Here is a 13,932-nt window from a genome sequence, read left to right as displayed (position 1 = left end):
TGCTCCAGTGCTCTGGGAGAGTTTATAGTCCTGAGAGCTGAACACTGGATGACTGACAGCTGCCCTGTGGTGGCCACATAAAATTAAAGATTTTATAATGTAGAATTTGTAAACAACAGCAGACTGGTCTTTACAGACAAACCTTCCACATCTGGACCAACAGGTTGTGGTTCAGTGGTTTGTTATTACGTCTTTAGTGGAGCTAGTTAGCATTCCTTGGTTTCCAGTTGTGTTTGAAAAACAAGAACTCAGCTGGACTATTGACCAAAGGCCTCATGTACAATGACTTGTGTAGATTTCCTACTAAACTTGGCGTGGGTTCAAATCCAACTTAAAGCTCACCTCAGGTTCAAGCTTGGGTGTCATCCATGACAGCACTCTCTCCTTCTCCTCCAATATCAATAACATCACATGGTCAGCCTATTTCCAGCTGTGCAGCATCAACCTCCTTTGTCCCATTCTCACACCTCACTCTGCTGCCATGCTGTTTCAGTGTTTCACTTCTCGGCTGAATTACTGCAACTCCCTTTTGTTTGGTCTTCCCCAAAAAACCCTTTACAAACCAGCTTGTGCAGAATTTGTCAGCCCACATTATTAAAAGAACTCTAAGACACTGTCATATTACTCCAGCTTTGCATCAATTGTTCTGGCTATCCAGCATTACATACAGTACATCTCATTTAAAATACTGTTACAGTACTCATATACAGGTCTGTACATAACCTTGTTGCTTCTTACCTTCCTACTTACAGTACCATCATGGCTCACTGTCTTTTTTGCCCAACTCATGACTATTGGGAGCAGAGCATTGAGTCACTACTTTAAACAGTTATTATTTTAATCTTTTAGTTTGATTTTATTTGCTATGTGACATTTGTTGTATTTTTATTATTTCAATTTGTTTTCATGTCGACTACTTCAAGCGTTTGGACCTAAATGTAATGTTTGCTCTAGTAAAACTGTAGGAATTTGTTTTTACCATGACAAAAAAATAAACAAAAAAGACGTTTGAACAATAAATTTTGTTTTATTGGAACATTCAAAATTCTTAAAACAACAAGAAGCTATAAATGACACCTGTAAAAGAAAAGAACAGAGCAGTAGCAGATTAAAACCAGTTGTGTGGACCAGTGATGGAGATCAGGACTGGAAGCACTGGTCCCTCCTCAGAGTGTCTGAGACCAGAGACTGGGAGCCCTGGGAGGCCTCACAAGTCACAGAGTACACCTTCCTCCACTGCTCTGCAGGGAGACTCATGGTGCTGCTCCAGCTGTAGAGGCCGTCTGGACCCTGCACTGCCAGACTCCTGCTGTCGTCCCAGCTGATGCGGCTGCAACCGTCCATCTTCCAGGTCAGAGTCCAGTCTGAGGGGAAGCCCTTGTTGGCCAGACACGTGACGGTGACATTCCCCTAGTCTCACTGGGGGGAGCAGCACCGTCAGGGTGGGACGGACGTCTCCTAAGAGATAAAGTCAGGTTAGGCCATTTTATATCTTAGTATTGAATGAGAAGATTTTAGTGTCTGTGTTTAAAATGTCTGAAGTTGAGCCATAAGGAGTTTGTGCCACGTTTCTCTGCTTACACATTGTTTCACTTCCTGTGAGTACCTTTTCATGTGGATCATCTCAAAAAGCTCAAACAACAGAAATATACAAAGTCACAAACTGTACAAAGTATAATACAGTGAAATAGCAGCATTTAAAATATTTAACATGAAAACTCTAAGCTCTATAATTCTAGCGGAAATAAATACAGTTTGTAAATTTTTATTTGATTGAGTTATTGTTGCAGCTTTATTACATTATTACAATATCAACAAGTATCTTGGTTGATTATTAAAATTTATTATTTGATTGATTTTTTTTTAAAAGTGGTCTGTGTCAAATTTATTATTTGATTTATTATTTTTTTTGGTCTGTGTCACATTCATGTTTTAATCACTGACCTATTTAAAATAACTAAAATATTTTGAAAGCCAAGAAAAGAAAGAGCTTGATTTACAGTAACACACATTCAGTTGTAGAAATATCACTCACATCGATGCTCTATTTATGATTCAAGACAAAACGTGAACATGTGAATAAGAAATGTGTACATTTTTTTTGTAAACAAAGCCTTGCATTTTTAAAACTACTTTCTTTTAAATTTGATTTTGGTTCCTGAATTAAATATGAACCACAGTAATATAAAGTCTTTGACTTAATAAATAAAAACTATAGAAAACACGGCTCAAAATCCAAAGATGAACTAAAGCTTGAAATATTTCAATTTTACCACAGATTAGAATTCATAGAATATTGTTATGTTTGGTTACTTTTATATGACTGCTCTGAAAAGACTTTAGATCTTAGAATGAAAGAACATTTAATACTGTTATAAAGGTTAAAAAGTTTGACTTACTTCCAAATTCCACTTTGGTTCCTCCACCGAATGTGAACCACAGTGAAACAAACTAATGAAGCCGTCGTACAAAAACCTCAGACTGTAGAGACACAGTTTGTGAGTCTGACACAAACAAAAAGAGAAACAGCCTCAGGGAAAAAAACACTGAAAAATGAAAATAAGACAAAATATAAAAATGTCAAAATGAATTATTCAATTGATTTCATATTAACTATAATTTTATATATTTATTTAATCATATCAGTAACTGCTAAACACCATCTCGATCATATTGATCACTGATAAACATCATTATGATCTTATTGATCACTGATAAACACCATCTTTATGATCACATTGATCCAGTCCCTGTTGGAGTCAGTGGGAGCATTTCCATAGAGCCACTTTGCATCAGCAGCTCCATGCTCCAGTGCTCTGGGAGAGTTTATAGTCCTGAGAGCTGAACACTGGAGGACTGACAGCTGTCCTTCATCACAACACAAGACACAGAAATCCTCCTCATCAGCAACATGACTCTGATCTCCGTCCTCATCTGGACTCTCCTCTGCTGCTGCTTCACAGGTAAAGTCCAGAGAATCCAACTGGTCTCCTCTATCAACATGTGTCCCTCTGAAATGAAGCCACTGAACCATGATGCTGCTTTATGTTGTTGTCTCTGTGTCCTCAGAGTCCAGAGGTCAGGTCACGGTGACTCAGCCTGGAACAGTGAGAACCACACTGGGAGGAAGAGTCACCATCAGCTGTAGAACCAGTCATAGAGTAGATGATGGTGATGAAATTTCACCATCATCTAAAATTTCTGGTACCAACAGAAAAATGGAGGAGTTCCTAAGCTTTTTATTTATAATACTTTCATTCGAGAATCAGGGATTCCAGATCGTTTTTCAGGCAGTGGTTTAAACACTGACTTCACTCTGACCATCAGTGGAGTCCAGGCTGAAGATGCAGGTGTTTGGTTCTGTCTTGGGGAATTCTATTATAACAGTCGGTATTCGTTCACACAGTAAAAAAACGTCGTACAAAAACCTCTCTCACTCAAAGTGAACAGAAACTGAACAAACTGCTGCAGCTGAGAGCTGAGAACCCCCCCCTCTCCACACACACACACACACACACACACACACACACACACACACACACACACACACACACACACACACACACACACACAGAGTTTTTTTGCAATGTGAGATTCCTGAACTTATCAGTTTCTTGGGGGACATTCATTATTGAATTATTCTTCTGCTAAAGGTTACAAATATTGATTACAGGAATTTGTGAACTCTATTGCAAAGATGATCAAAATGTTCACATGGCACCAATGACCAAAACCAATAGTATTAACTAAATCAGTATTGAAGATCATCAACACAAGCCTCATTACATTTATTAATATTAGTAGTGTATAGTGGATGAGCAGAGGACGGACATATGGTTTTCTCGTTTAACCATCAACCTTCACCATGAGCCGATGAAGCTGAGGTTTTTTATTTATTTATTACTTGCCTACTTCTAACTGTCTGACGACATGATGAGTGGAGATGATCGTCCCAGTGTCTTTATGTATCGTGGCTGTTTGGGGAGCAGTTGGTCGATTGCTGACGATCGATGCAGCACGTTTCTCAACTTACTGCTATTGTTTCTGTCTTAGCAGTGGAGTTTTTGGAATGCATTTAATTTTTAACAGCTTTTCATTTAATAAACTTTAATAAGTAACTACAAACAATGATCATGTTAAATGTTTTGACCTGACCCGGGGTCAGTTATTTCTTCTCTATTACAATATAATATAACAGACAGAAAGATCGACTGTAACAATAAACAACATAGTTAAAATTGTAAAAAAAGTAAAATACACAGAAATTACTTCAAAATAAAATAAGAAACTTCTACCAAAATAATAAAAATACAAAATATCTAATGAAAGCATGTTTAAAAAATAGAACTACAGTAAAGACAGAATGGAATTCATGGTACCATACAATGTGTCAGGGTTTACTAGATGGTGAACTCACATGCACGGCTCGAGACAGTCACAGATGATATTAACGGATTTATTAAGACAAGCACTGGATTACGGTACAAATGGATCAGGCAGTCTCAGGTCCATGGACAGGCAGGGTTCATTAACGTGTAAGTTCAGACAAACAATATGGTTCAGGGTGAGGAAATCTCGTGACCAGAAAAACAGGCAGAGTTGTTACCAGATGAGGTTGATGAACACGGCAGACAGAGAGTAGACAGGTACCGTTCACAGTGGTCAGAACACAAGATCCAAGATCATGAAAACTAGACGGGAAACAAAGACGCTGAGAACTGATGAACTGCACGCAAACAATCTGGCAACTGGCTGGTGTGAAAGGTGGAGACTAAATACCAAGGCTGATAGCTGATTATTGTCAGGTGTGTGTAATGAGGACAGAGAAAACAGCTGTGATGTGAAAAAAAAGTCCTTCAAAACAAAACAGGAAGCTGGAGCAAAACATGAGCGAAAAAACAAAGTCCTTTCAAAATAAAACCCGGGACATGACAAGAACCAGACACAATGCACATGAAATACCAATTTTTCAGGCATTGTATCAAAACCAATCAAAGGTCAAACGACCAGTAAAGTTCCAAATAAGTTCCCTGTTGACCTTGGACTAACCAGACTCCCTACGATGCCCAGTTTCCTCTACAGCTACATCAATAGATGTTGTAGCAGTGAGGAGGAGCCACGCTGACGTGGAGCCCACAGCTCCAGCTGACTGACTGTGTGTGTTTGCATATGTGTCCTGTTAAGAGACCAGTGTTGATCAGTGTGTGTCTAGGTCTTTCAGCGGCAGCACCATGATGATGTCTCTGACTCTACTGCTGGCCACCCTGGGGCTCCTTGTTCAGGGTGAGACTCTCTCTTCAGGATGGAGCCAGGTTCACCACAGTGATGGACAAACACTGAACCAAGCAGCACTGAGCTTCTTCATCTGTTCTCCATCTTCAACACATGATCCTGTTCTGTTTGGATGTTGATCATCTTTCTCCAAACTGGCTTTGTGTCACTGACTCTTCTCTGTTTCATCTGTTACAGGTTCATCAGGTCAAATCACTGTGACTCAGACTCCTGGAGCGTTGTCTGTTGCTGCAGAACAGACTGTTACTATCAAATGTAAAGTTAGTCCCAGTACTAGTTACTGTTTCAGCTGGTACCTTCAGAAACCAGGAGAAGCTCCTAAACTCCTCATCTACTGCTCTTCAACCCGTCAGTCTGGAGTCTCTGACAGATTCAATGGAGCAAAGTCAGGAAACACTGACTTCACTCTGACCATCAGCAGAGTCCAGGCTGAAGATGCAGGAGAATATTACTGTCAGAGTGCACATTACATTAACAGTAAAGATGTGTTGACACAGTGATAAACCGTCGTACAAAAACCTCCCTCAGTCAAAGTGAACAGAAACTGATCTCACTGCTGCAGCTGGAAGATTCTGCAGAGACTGATACAGTTCACTGAGTGTTTACTCTGCATGTACTTAGAGAAACCAGGTTCCTCAGCTCATCAGTGTTTACATGGACATAAGGAACCAGGTTACTGATAAATCCACGTGTCTCTGCAGCAGAAGACTGATGTGATTCCTCCTCTACCTGGAGAATAATTTAGAAGCATAGTGGCAGATTTTAAGTGTGTAGAGACAGAAGAGAAAACATTCACTGGGTTAATGTGACTGAGCTGAGTGTGACATGCAGACAGACACAGAGCTGCTGCAGGAACAAGTGTCAAAGAAATCCACAGGGAAAAGCCTCCAATTCACACAAACACAGCTTCAGGTTCAGCTGCATGTTTCCTTAGTTTGTTTCATAAAACGAGGCAGCGTTGCTTCCTGTAACAACCTCATCTTTCATGTAACTTCACCTGGATACGACAATTCTGTGACATGGTTGATGGATGTGACATGACAATGGCTATGAAACAACAAACGAAACGTTGGAGAGTGGTAGTTACACGCAACAATGTGGCAATGAATCAGGTGAGTACTGGAGCTTAAGTAACAGAGTTAATGACTGATAGTAAACAGCTGGTGACAACACGTGACCGGAATGCTAAAGCAAACGGTACATGAATCTAGTGTCATGACAAGAATAAAACGAAGGATAGAAACAACTTGTTTTTCAGAGTGAAAATAAAACTCCCTTTGCCTGCGTTACACATTTACCTAAGATGCATCAGTGGCATTTTAAAATGAACTGTCCACAATAATATATAATGGTTAGGAGATCATATTTTAGTAGTAAATAGTTTTTACTTTGCTACATTTCTCATATTTTTGTGGGATTTTAAAAAATAAAATGATCAATCATGTGATAGGTTTCAGTTTGAAGGAGTACTTTATTATGTTAGAACCACAGCAGAATCTTTAGCGAGAAAGCGAGAAAAGATATACTTTTAAATATTTATTTCTGAAAACACAAAGATTGTTTCTGAACAAACACTGAGAACAAAAGCAGAACCAGAACCAGAGCACAAATGAAACACAAACAGCTCAGGACTGGGAGCACTGGTCTGTGCTCAGCGTCTCTCTGACTGGAGACTGGGAGCCCTGGGAGGCCTCACAGGTCACAGAGTTCACCTTGGTCCACTGGTCTGCAGGGATCCTCATGGTGCTGCTCCAGCTGTAGAGTCCGTCCTTCTCCAGAACCCCAGGGCTCCTGCTCTGGTCAGAGCTGCTGATGCTGCCGCTGCCGTCCAGCTTCCAGGACAGAGTCCAGTCTGAGGGGAAGCCCTTGTTGGCCAGACACGTGAGCGTGACCTTCTCCTGCTGCAGCTCCTCCCTGGAGGGAGGCAGCACCGTCAGGGTGGGACGAGCATCACCTACAGTAGGAGACAGCAGTCAGCTTAGAGGACACAGAGCACTCAGCTGTCAATCAAACAGCAGAGACCTGGACACCTTCACTGTGAGAGTTGCTTTAGTCCTTTAAGGAGTTTCTGTCACATGTTTGTTCTGCTCCATCACTCACTGACTCACACATTGTTTCACTTCCCTTTAAGAAATGTCTCATGTAAATCAGCTCAGAGACAAACATCACACAGTTTGACCTAAAATATGTCAAACTACACAAGCAGAAAAATGAAAACCTTTAACTACAGGTTAGTTTTAAACAGTAATAATCATGATATGCTAAAAATTCAGTCACTTATTTTCTACTGTTTTATCTTCAAAAGGATCACTGGTAAGAATTCTGTTATATTCTAAAGAAATCAGATGATTTAAACTGAACTTCAGCATAGTGAGAGGAAACAAAGTCAACGTAAGAAATATCTCAACATTAAAAGATTTTTCCTTTTAACCAGTTGATTAAGTCTAAAACAACATTTTCAACACGTCAGTAAAGGTACTGTTTAGCTCTAAATTTACTACAAGATCAAGAGAGACAAATAAAACCAAAACTCTGACCTGTGATTTAAACGCAAACTTAATGAGCTGACTACATCTTAAACAAATCCAAAATATAAATTCAAAGTTTATAGTTTAGTATTTACTCATGAACTTACTTCCAACATCCAGTCTGGTTCCTCCACCGAACGTCCACCACAGTGAAACAAACTGGTTGAGTGGTCGTACAAAAACCTCAGACTGTAGAGACACAGCTCTGACTCTGACACAAACAAACTCTACACGGAATCAGTCGACCTGAAAAAACGACATCTTTACTACAACAAACATAGCAAATGTATGAATATATATGTAATATATTTATTTCGCATTCATGTGTTATACAGTATGTCTCATTCTGAAAAATGGTTGTGAATCTAAAATTTGTGCTATAGCTAAAATAAATTTAACAAAAGTTGAGCCAATACACATTCATAAAGAATCATTTGATAAAAATATTGATCACAAACATAATGATGATCACATTGATCCAGTCCCTGTTGGAGTCAGTGGGAGCATTTCCATAGAGCCACTTTGCATCAGCAGCTCCATGCTCCAATGCTCTGGAAGAGTTTATAGTCCTGAGAGCTGAACACTGGAGGACTGACAGCTGTCCTTCATCACAGCACAAGACACAGAAATCCTCCTCATCAGCAACATGACTCTGATCTCCGTCCTCATCTGGACTCTCCTCTGCTGCTGCTTCACAGGTAAAGTCCAGAGAATCCAACTGGTCTCCTCTATCAACATGTGTCCCTCTGAAATGAAGCCACTGAACCATGATGCTGCTTTATGTTGTTGTCTCTGTGTCCTCAGAGTCCAGAGGTCAGGTCACAGTGACTCAGCCTGGAGCAGTGAGAACCACACTGGGAGGAAGAGTCACCATCAGCTGTAGAACCAGTCAGAGTGTTTATGGCAATGTCTATTTGTCCTGGTACCAACAGAAAAATGGAGAATCTCCTAAACTGCTCATTTACTATGCTACTATTCGACAGTCAGGGATTCCAGATCGCTTTTCAGGCAGTGGATCAAACTCTGACTTCACTCTGACCATCAGTGGAGTTCAGGCTGAAGATGCAGCAGTTTATTACTGTCAGAGTCATCATTTTATCAACAGTCAGAATGTGTTCACACAGTGAAAAACCATGGTACAAAAACCTCCCTCAGTCAAAAGGAACAAAAACTAAACCAACTGCTGCAGCTGGAAGCTACTGACACACACACACACACACACACACACACACACGCACACACGCACACACGCACACACACACACACACACACACACACACACACACACACACACACACACACACACACACACACACACACACACACACACATTGAACTCCTATCAACTGTTGAACATTCACAAAAACATCTTTTCAGTCAGAAATTCAGGAAAATAATTTTTTAAACTGTCAGTATTTTTACTTTAATGATTTACAGTAGATGGACGATGTAGGTATTTAGTGTTATTCAAAGACACTTTGAGAAGTTGCTAAATAAACCACTGTCTCTGAAAACAGTGAACAATTTGATCTGAGCTTTAAATCACATTTGCCCAACATCAGCGTTCATGAAAACAATATCCATGACATCATCCAATACTACATTTATTATTGTGTTCATTAAATTAAAACAATAAGTCATAGTACAATTAAATAATTAAGTAGGACCTCATGTAATATTCATAATTTGCCCCCATCAGGTGATATAGAAATAAACGTGGTTGGAAGCCAGTTAAAATAATGCCAATGCATTTGGTGTGTCTGACTGCCAAAAGTTGAGTGCTGTACGTGGGAGCAAACACCGCCTCTAAAAACATACAGCTGCTTATGTCGGTACTGCAATAACTTGCAAGTATCCTCTACAAGTTTCTAGTGGTCGCAGTGATGCCATATGTATGTCACGAATCCAGACTCCTTCTGTTTTTTCACACTTCCAGTTTGATTTTGTTCCTTCCTGTCGTCATCCTGTCCATTGTCTTTGCTGTTACCTTACTTCCAGTCAAGAGTTGCCCCAGTTGGTGCTTATTAAACATTAGCCTCAGCAGTTAAGCACCAGCATTCACATCATCCAGTTGCCAGGTTGTTTGTGTTCTCATCTCAGTGTCCTGTCTCCTGTTCTAAACTGCCTAAGCTTTGTTTTTGACTTTGTTTTTGTTTTTGACCTTGCCTTGTTTTATGTTAACAATTCATAAAGTTCATAAAGCAATTACTGCTGAGATTTAAGGAGACAATGATACACTACAGAACAATACAGCAACTACTGTGTAACAATGAGGAGACCCTCTTATGCAACAGAAGTGTAGTACCACCAAACCCATTTAAACTACAGTGTGTTTTCCTGACCTACAGTAGATAAAGCAGGTGGGGAGGAGTGCAGCTTCTGCTGCAAACAGCTGACCTAGTGTAACCTGTGTCATAACCTGTGTCATAACCTGTGTCATAACCTGTGTCATAACTTGTGTCATAACCTGGACTTTCATTTACCATTTCCTGTATTATTTTGTGCAATTTCCAGTTTAGTTTTGACCTGTTTAGTCCCTTCTTGACATTTCCTGTTTTATTTTGTAGCGTTTTTGTTTTTTGTCCTGCCATGTTAGTTTCTACTTAACGCTTAATTAATATGAAACATTTAAAGGCATCAGCCAGATAATCACCAGGAATTATCAGAGCCCAAAGCAAGAAAAAAAAGAAGTGTATCTGGGCACAATTCAGCTGCTTAACATCCATTTCTCACAATAAATGTAGGTCCTGAAGATATTTAATATCTATAATATATATATATATATATATAAGGTAAAAGACAAATCTGCAAAGCAGAGCCTCAAACAGGAACGAAAAAATGCAGTGTTGCAATTATTTACAAACTGTGCAAAAGTGAAGAGACGGCTCAGTGTTCTAATAATCAGATCACTGTAATCAAGCCTCCTTCATATGTGCCCCAGATGTCTGTAGAAAAAGTCAAAAAGTCAACATCCAAGGGAAAAGATGCCAGTTCACCCAATAGCTGACCCAGAAGGGACAAACAGAGAAAAGGAATGAGTTACCAGAGCTGCCTGACATTTATTTAAAAGCAGTGAAACTGTCAACTAGAAATTCCTGCAGTGAAAGTGTTCTTCATGACAGAGCAGGAGGATCAATGCAGGCTGAGCCAGATGAGGAACCCAGACTACAGGGGATGGACGGATAAGAGAGTTTTCTGATGGACTTCCGTTGCTGATCAAATGGGAAAATCATCAACATTTGCCCAGGCCTCCAACACCAGCTCAGAAATGGGCTGAAAGACACTGTGGGATTTTGCAACATGTCACTGGGTGAAATCACATGATCCGTGGAGTTGAGCTCCATCAGAAGCAGACAAAAGAGGGACTGACTCCACCTGAACAGCCAAGAAAGGCTGAGACCAGAGCAGGGCCACCAAGACATGAACTCTGTCGATGGACCTTATCACACGCTGAGGTTCCACTCACTATTGTTAATATATTCCAGCAGAGTATGAGACACGTCTAGGCAATGTTAAAACCCTTCTCACTGCACTTTCTCCATCCTTTTGCAAAACAGTATCATTGATGCCTGTGCCTCATCCTCCGGTAGACTTAACTGTACATTGTTTTAGTTGTATTTTTCTGTGTGACTTTGCTTGTTACAGAGGAGGGGATGCTGTCAGAGCAGGGTTTGAGATGGTAACATGGTATGTGAGGGAGAGAGAGATGATGGGAATCAGTGTGCACAGAAAAGGGAAGTGTAAACACTGGTGATAGGGAGAGACGGAGTACTACAAGTATTACAGTATATTACCTAAGTTCTCATGAGAAGCAGATGATTAACATATGCAGGATTGTGGTGTTATTCTACTGACCATTGATGGGCCCTGAGTGACACTGCTAACTCATTTAGCAGAACAAGGTCACAGGCCAGCCTTTCTAAATTATAGCTTTCTTTGAGCAAGAGGTTTCTGTCTCTGCCCACACTAAAAACTCTGAGCTCACGACCCAATGACCTTGACTGACTGAAACATGCTCTACAGACTGACCACAACACATGTTAATGATGTTTTGTTGTTGATTGATATAATGAGGGTTCACAATTCATTCAATTTAATTTTCCAGCTCAGTGATAAGTTGTTTATAAAAACTTGATGATTATCTTCTTTAAAATGTTAACATAACTGATATTGTTGTTTTAACCTTGAAGTTCAACTTGACAACTTCAACCCTTCTTTCTTGGCAGAGCAGCAGTGGAGGAGCTGCATGAGCAGAATTATCATTCCTTCTCAAAATGCTCTTCTCTCTCCTAATCAATTTCTCTCCTACACTTAACCTGCTTCCACAGGTTACATCAGTATCTGTGTCTTCTAACCTGCTATACAAGAGGTTCTTTTATATTCTCTGATTTTTACACAAACCATCTGAAGCAAGAAGCAAACTACAGGTGCTATTGAGTCTAACCTTAACTCTAACTTTGGTCAGATGGTTTATGCTGCACTGTTGTGCAGAGGTTTCTGTCTTGCAGCTATCAGTTCACAGGTTACAGCTGGAGTACTGTACCAGTCCAGTGGGAGCAGTGGATGATGCTTAAATGTGTCGGATCCCCAAGTGATCTGAAAGGGAAGGATTCTGCGTTCGTCATGAGGGCCACGAGCAGAAAGGCTGGGCATCAGATGAGGTTCCCAGGACAACGCAGAGGGTGCAGTGCCACTGGTTTCCAGTACAGCAGTGATAGACAAAGGAGGAGCTGATGGAGATTTCAATTATTTCAATTCCAACTACCAGGAAGTCTCACCGATATAATAGTGAGGGGCTGCGCTGACCAACCTGGCTACAGGGTGTGGGCAGATCTCGCCCTTAGCTGCATCCTTGATATACAATGATGTTTGAATTTGCACGTGCATAAACTGAATTGCAGATGCTGGACAACGTGAGAGCACAGACCTTCATGATCGACTGTGGTTGTTTTGAAGTCTGTGCAGAATCTCTTAAAGTGAACATGAATGTGAAATGAGAACTGTGACTCTTTGTTATTTGCTTGCTTACGAGCAGCGTGCAAGGTTCACCTGTTTGAATGTGGAGTCAAAGTGCTTTGTTTTTAGAATCTTTAGCTTTGTTCGTGTTCATGTCTGTGTAGTGTGTTGAGAAAGGTCTGGCTAATGATAAGTGAGGGCTATACAATTATATTTTAGGTCTTAATGGAAATCAAAATGTTCATGAGGAGAGGATTTTTTGTGGAATTTGGTCTGTCTTTGTTAATATATATTATTATATATAATATTATATTTTGTTTAATGTCTGTTGTTGGTAACTGGGGTTAAAGAGCTTTTTGTTAAATTTGAGGTTGAGAAGAACATCTGCTCATGTTAGGTTCACCTGACCTCGGTTGATGTTCAGAGACATCTAGACTTATTGCAACAAAGGCTGACAGCATTGGTGAATGTTTATGTAACACCACATCACATCTGCCATTTTTAAGACAACAGCTACATCAGTAGATGTTGTAGCAGTGAGGAGGAGCCACGCTGACGTGGAGCCCACAGCTCCAGCTGACTGACTGTGTGTGTTTGCATATGTGTCCTGTTAAGAGACCAGTGTTGATCAGTGTGTGTCCAGGTCTTTCAGCGGCAGCACCATGATGATGTCTCTGACTCTACTGCTGGCCACCCTGGGGCTCCTTGTTCAGGGTGAGACTCTCTCTTCAGGATGGAGCCAGGTTCACCACAGTGATGGACAAACACTGAACCAAGCAGCACTGAGCTTCTTCATCTGTTCTCCATCTTCAACAAATGATCCTCTTCTGTTTGGATGTTGATCATCTTTCTCCAAACTGGCCCTGTGTCACTGAATCTTCTCTGTTTCATCTCTTACAGGTTCATCAGGTCAAATCACTGTGACTCAGACTCCTGGAGCGTTGTCTGTTGCTCCAGAACAGACTGTTACTGTCAGATGTAAATCCAGTACAAGTATTGGTGATGACATTAACTGGTACCTTCAGAAACCAGGAGAAGCTCCTCGACTTCTTGTTAGATACTCTACAACCCTTCAGTCTGGAGTCTCTGATCGTTTCAGTGGAAGTGGATCTGGTACTGACTTCACTCTGACCATCAGCAGAGTTCAGGGTGAAGA

General features: G+C 40.5%; 1 pseudogene and 3 gene segments (V, D, J or C); 2 read left to right on the top strand and 2 right to left on the bottom strand.

Moving 5' to 3' along the window:
• Positions 1–987: 987 nt before the first annotated feature.
• On the bottom strand, positions 988–2,672 carry LOC114844679 (Ig kappa-b4 chain C region-like; annotated as a pseudogene).
• Positions 2,673–5,227: 2,555 nt separating this feature from the next.
• LOC121201778 (Ig kappa chain V region 3381-like) lies at positions 5,228–5,847 on the top strand. The segment is given in 2 exon segments: positions 5,228–5,283; positions 5,470–5,847. Coding segments are annotated over 2 exon segments (375 nt in total).
• Positions 5,848–6,743: 896 nt separating this feature from the next.
• Positions 6,744–7,404, bottom strand: LOC114844678 (Ig kappa-b4 chain C region-like). The segment is given in 2 exon segments: positions 6,744–7,264; positions 7,401–7,404. Coding segments are annotated over 2 exon segments (351 nt in total).
• Positions 7,405–8,170: 766 nt separating this feature from the next.
• On the top strand, positions 8,171–9,103 carry LOC114844677 (immunoglobulin kappa variable 4-1-like). The segment is given in 2 exon segments: positions 8,171–8,518; positions 8,625–9,103. Coding segments are annotated over 2 exon segments (375 nt in total).
• Positions 9,104–13,932: the final 4,829 nt, after the last annotated feature.

The sequence above is a fragment of the Betta splendens genome, chromosome 17 (genome assembly GCF_900634795.4).
Source record: "Betta splendens chromosome 17, fBetSpl5.4, whole genome shotgun sequence".
Lineage (NCBI taxonomy): Eukaryota > Metazoa > Chordata > Actinopteri > Anabantiformes > Osphronemidae > Betta > Betta splendens.
This window is presented reverse-complemented; position numbering and strand designations above follow the sequence as displayed.